This window comes from Salvelinus sp. IW2-2015, linkage group LG4q.1:29 (genome assembly GCF_002910315.2).
Source record: "Salvelinus sp. IW2-2015 linkage group LG4q.1:29, ASM291031v2, whole genome shotgun sequence".
NCBI lineage: Eukaryota > Metazoa > Chordata > Actinopteri > Salmoniformes > Salmonidae > Salvelinus > Salvelinus sp. IW2-2015.
In genome coordinates, this window is record NC_036842.1 from 83493566 (window position 1) to 83499509 (window position 5944).

At 42.8% G+C, this 5944-nt stretch overlaps 1 protein-coding gene across 1 annotated transcript in view; it reads right to left on the minus strand.

Annotated features, from left to right (window-relative positions):
• ppfibp2b (PPFIA binding protein 2b) overlaps window positions 1-5944 on the minus strand; it is a 100218-nt gene that overhangs the window by 59148 nt on the left and 35126 nt on the right. The window contains 1 exon segment of the mRNA XM_070443204.1: window positions 714-800. Coding sequence (XP_070299305.1) covers window positions 714-800 — 87 coding nt within the window.

Here is a 5944-nt window from a genome sequence, read left to right on the forward strand (position 1 = left end):
GGTAGCAGCCAATCATTTTATCAGTCAACCGGCACAGGCCCCTTGGCCAATCAGCAGAATTTGTCAGAGGGGCTTGAGGAATGTGTTGGCATGTGCAAAAGAAAGGGCTACATTACTTTGGCACAAGGCTGAGATAAAGCTAGTTATGAGCAGCACACGTTGAGGCAAACAAGACATGACAGAGCCCGAGGAGGAACTACTGTAGGAAGAGAGAAAATATGTCTAGCCTAGATTACAGATGTAGAAGCTACCAATTACACAGATGTAAAAAAGCATGGAGCATTGTGACAAATCACAGTACAACCAAAGACAGAGGCATTGTCCAGACACGTTTGTTTGGGAAAAACAGGAAACTAGGGGCGTACTGTGTGACTGAGCTCCTGTGCTACACACAACAGCCTCCCTGCCCTGGACAGTCTCACATTTATGTGATATACTTCTCTCTTCATTTAACAGCAAGGCTTCTCTCTCTCCCTCTCTCTCTCATTCAATTCAATTGGCTTTATTGGCATGGGACACATATGTTTACAATGCCAGAGCAAGTGAAATAGATAATAAACAAAAGTGAAGTAAACAATAAAAAAGGGGTCAGGTATTCTCTCTCTACCCCCAAAGCCCCCCCCCCCCCCCCCCAGTCCCACTTGCGCTCTAAATGCGAAACTCTGATCCTGCAAGAGACACGGTAGGGCTGAGAGAAAACAGGAGCACCTTACCTGGAGAACCAGAGACTCTTTGTCCCCCTCTAGGCGAACCAGACGCTCCTGATAGCYCTCATTGTTCACCGGGGAGCGAAGGTTAACCTGCAAAAACACACAGACAAAATAGGAGTCAAGAATGGGCGGAGGGGAAGGAAGACTTAMTGAACAGGCTAAACAACTTAACCAACCAACGATTCACCTGCACTGACCGCATAAAAGAGAAGAAATAAGACAAGTCTTGTGTTTTGTCATATCTTTCCATATGGTCTAGCACAGGGATCATCAACTAGATTCAGCAATGGGCTGATTTTTTCTTTAGCGGATGGTCACGGTGCCAAAAGATATTTACAAATAATTTGTAGACTACACTTGTATACGATCACATACATCTATTATGCGTGGGAATACTTCGGAACAAATGTTCTCAATTTAAATCACTTTGAGCGGATTTGCTGGTGTTTTTACAGTCTTTTATGTCCAACAATAAAAATTTAATATATATTAATTTTTTTGGTTCTTTTAGAATAAATAAAATGACCCGCATGCCAAATTCGGCCCGCAGCCACCAGTTGGGGAACCCTGGTCTAGCGGTTAGGATTCTTTGTTTACACCGAGGTTTGAAWCCTGGTATGGGAACACACTTTTTCTACTGCACTGCACTGTTGTCTGAGCTTCATTCTGTGTCAGAYACAGTATTACAGGCTGCAGCCAAAGCCCAGACAACTGCCAGCTGGAAGGCGGTTCCATTTCCAACATGGTTTSTAATATGAGGTAGCTGGTGGAATAGTAGTAGACATACAGAACCAGTCAAAAGTTTGGACGCCTACTTATTCAAGGGTTTTTCTTTAGTTTGACTATTTTCAACATTGTAGAAAAATAGTGAAGACATCAAAACTATGAAATAACACATATGGAATCATGTAGTAACCAAAGAAGTGTTCAACAAATCAAAATATATTTTAGTTTTTAGATTCGTCAAAGTAGCCACCCTTTGCCTTGATGACAGCTTTGCACTCTTGGYATTCTCTCAACCAGCTTCATGAGTTAGTCACCTGGAATACTTTTCCAACAGTTTTAAAGGAGTTCCCACATATGCTGAGCTTGGCTGTTTTTCCTTCACTCTACGGTCCAACTCATCCCAAACCATCTCAATTGGGTTGAGGTTGGGTGATTGTGGAGGCCAGGTCATCTGATGCAGCACTCCATCACTCTCCTACTTGGTCAAATAGCCCTTACACAGCMTGGAGGTGTGTTTTGGRTCAYTGTCCCAAAACAAAGGATTTTTCTACAGGACAACTAAGCRCAAATCAGATGGGATGGTGTACCGCTGCAGAATGCTGTGGTAGCCATACTGGTTYAGTATGCTTTGAATTCKAAATAAATCAYAGACAGTGTCACTAGCAAAGCACCCCCATACCATCACACCTCCTCCATGCTTCATGGTGGGAACCACACATGCAGAGATCCTCCGTTCACCTACTCTGCATCTCACAAAGACACAGCGGTTGGAACCAAAAATCTCCCAAATTGGACACTCATGCGGCCAAAGGACAGATTCCACAGTCTAATGTCCATTGCTCGTGTTTCTGGCCAAGCAAGTCTCTTCTATTATTGGTGTCCTTTAGTAGTGGTTTCTTGCAGCAATTTGATCATGAAGGCCTGATTCACACAGTCTCCTCTGAACAGTTACTTGAACTCTGTGAAGCATTATTTGGGCTGCAATCTGAGGTGCAGTTAATTGACGATTTCTGAGGCTGGTAACTCTAGCAGAGGTAACTCTGGGTCTTCCTTTCCTGCGCTTGATGGTTTTTGCGACTGCACTTGAAGAAAAATTTCAAAGTTCTGGAAATGTTCCATATTGACTGACCTCATGTCTTAAAGTAATGATGGACTATCGTTTCTCTTTGCTTATTTGAGCTGTTCTTGCCATAATATGGACTTGGTAGGGCTATCTTCTGTATACCACCCCTTGTCACAACACAACTGATTGGCTCAAACGCATTAATAAGGAAAGAAATTCCACAAATTAACTTTTAACAGGTCACACCATATTGAATGCATTCCAGGTGACTACCTCATGAAGCTGTTTGAGAGAATGCCAAGAGTATGAAAAGTTTTTCATCACGGCAAAGAGTGGCTACTTTGAAGAATCTCAACATATAATATAATTTAGCTTGTTGAACACTTTTTTGGTTACTACATGATGTGAATATGTGTATTTCATAGTTTTGATGTCTTCACTATTATTCTACAGTGTAGAAAAATAGTACAAATAAAGAAAAACCCTGGAATGAGTAGGTGTGTCCAACCTTTTTAAAGTACTGGTACTTTATGTTAACACCCAAATCTGAGCTCAGGTGAGAATCTTAACACGTTCAACATCACCACAATGTGACATGTTACCACGTGGCTCTGTTAACTAGAGACATGGCATTAACATACAAAAACAGACCCTTTGGCCCCCATCAGAAACAAGGACATAAGAGCGTTTTCACGGATTTGCATAAGAAAACACCTCATTATATATAGTGTGTTGTGTGAAACCTATGACCTGTAAAATCCCCTCTACAGAGGAATGCAGTTTTTCCTTGCTCTCTGGGCTCAAGTCAGCTGACGCGAGGCATTAGGACGCCTCCTCAACCAACCACTACATTCATGCAAACACCCTGTTGGATACCGCTCGTCTTACTCAGCCACTGAGAACTCCTCCAGAAATGTCTTAACAACATGGTCTTGACGTAAGCCTTCGAAGCTGTACGAATGCCCCATGTGATCATCTTGGGTACTTGTCATAAGGTTCTGTCACAGCAGGAGAAAATACATACTGTGACYTGTCAGCAACGCTGAGCTTGCGGGAGTTTTGTGGGGTTTTGTCTCCCTGTACGGGTTCAGATAATCCTGTCTTTAATAGCACTGCCTGGTCCTGGGGGCCACTGCCTCAGACTGTACTGGCAGCACACATATAAAGACYTGTTTCTCTGAAGTAATTTGAAAGGGCAGTCGACTTAGAAAGAAGTTTCACAACTGACTTTCTAGGAGGTAATGTATGTCCATACCCACTCACTGTCCATTACTACTTGAACTCTCTGAAACTCCAATGTAGTGTGTCCTGTAGTGTTCTATGTGGTAGTAACCTAATGAACAGGCGTAAAAGAGTGGCGTTTCTTTCTTTCTGGTCCTGTAGAGAAAAAAAACTGTCAGGGGAGGTTCTTTTCTGCGCTGTTCAACCAGTCCAGTAAATGTGGAGGAGGAGTTAAGATGGAGTGTCACCTTGTTAACATCTAAAATAGGAAGTTGAGTCACAGGCTCTCTTTCCATTTCCCATGAGAACCGGGTGTTGAGAGGAGAGGAGTGAGGTGAGTGCATGTCAGTGTCATATTTCATCAAGTCTTAACTTAATACTTACTTTTCCCTTCTAGGTACCCCATGATTGATGTTRAACATGGTTAAGTTAAACAATGCACCAAAGCTTCAATCTATAACAGGTTCCTGCTGTGCTGTTAGATGTCCAGAAGATGAAAGGGATTGGTTACAGCACTTCCTGAATCATGCCAGAGTCCATATGGAGATTTCTAGCAGTGATTAGAGTCATTACACTGACTGTAAACACAAGCCAAGGCAGAGGTGAGCCAGCCCTGTTCTCTGTCGCACAGACAAATGACCACTTCCCTTCCTCTTAAGTGATGTTACACAGGCTACAGAGAACAGGGTCGTGTTCACTAGGCATCAACGGACGAAAAGGGACTGAAACAGGGACTGCCTAAACTATTCCAGGAAGAAATMCTCGTTGTGGTTTTCCATTGCAAAGTGTTTTGCTACGGTGTGGATGAATGAATACAGCTCTCTTTAACGGGGCACCTAGAGCTGTAGGGTACTGTACACACATGAACAGAGAGCTCAAACCATTTGCTATGGGAACTATAGAGGCATCTTACTCAGGCAAAKCTACAATGGAATTTCCCTTATCCCCTCTATTTTCCCATGAGCTAGTGGCTGTTTGATGCCTCTTAAAGGCATACTGTAGGCAGAAAGAGTCAGCGCCAAAACCAAAATGACTGAAATATTATCTCCCTTTCTAAGAATGCATGATGACTGTACAGTATAGTAAGCAACAGGGTTACCGCCTACTCTAAATGGCCTTGAATGTTTCTGTTGCACTTTAGCTTTATGGTGACCAGCCCCCACAGTGTTATTGTACTCCTCTCTTTCTATAAAATAATGTTAGGAGTGGTTTACTATGGCTGCATGCTGCCCACTTTGGCTTCAGTGGTTCCACCTCTTGACCTGCGCTAGCTCCATTCTACTTCCCAACAACTCCCAACAACAATAAGCAGGCTTGTACAAGCCACTAAATTAACTCTCCTGTTGACAGTCACACCAGGACTGCAATAACATGTCCTACCTTTAAATTGAATTTCAAACCCTGGTATGTCTACTAAACAAAACACACCTTCTTAAGTCTTCCTCAATGGGGATTTCATGGCAGCATTATATACGCGAGGTTGAGAGCTTAGTTCTTGGTGTCCACATCACAACAAACTAACATGGTCCAAGCACACCAAGACATTCGTGAAGCATGCACGCAAACTATTCCCTTCAGGAGACTGAAAAGATTTAGCATGGGTTCAAATCCTCAAAAGGTTCTACAGCTGCAACCAGAGATCCTGACTGGTTGATCACACTGGTATGGAACTGTCGCTCCGACGCAAGGCCTACGAGGGTAGTGCGAACGACCAGTACATACTGGAGCAAAGCTCCTGCCATCAGGATTCTATACCAGGGTGTTAGGAGGAAACTTAAAATTGTCAAAGAGTCAGCTACCCTAGTCATAGACTTTTTCTATACTACAGAAGCGTACCGGAGCCAAGTCTAGGTCATGAGGCTTCTAAGCAGCTTCTACCCCAATGTCTAAGATCCTACATCTAGTCAAATGCTACCAGACTATTTGCTTGCCCCCCCTCCCACACCTGCACTCTCTGTGTCATCTTAAATAGTCACTTTAATAACTTACCTACATGTACGTACTACTCAACTAACCAGTGCCCGCATTGACTCTGTATGGTCCTGTATATATTGTTATTTTTTTTACTGTGCTCTTTAATTACTTGTTACTTTATTCTTATTCTTTCATATTTTTTATGTCAGTTAGGGGTCGTAAGTAAGCATTTACTGTACAACACCTGTTGTATCAGTGCATGTGCTAATGCAATTTGATTTGAATCATGGTCTCTGGGTATAAGTAGTAA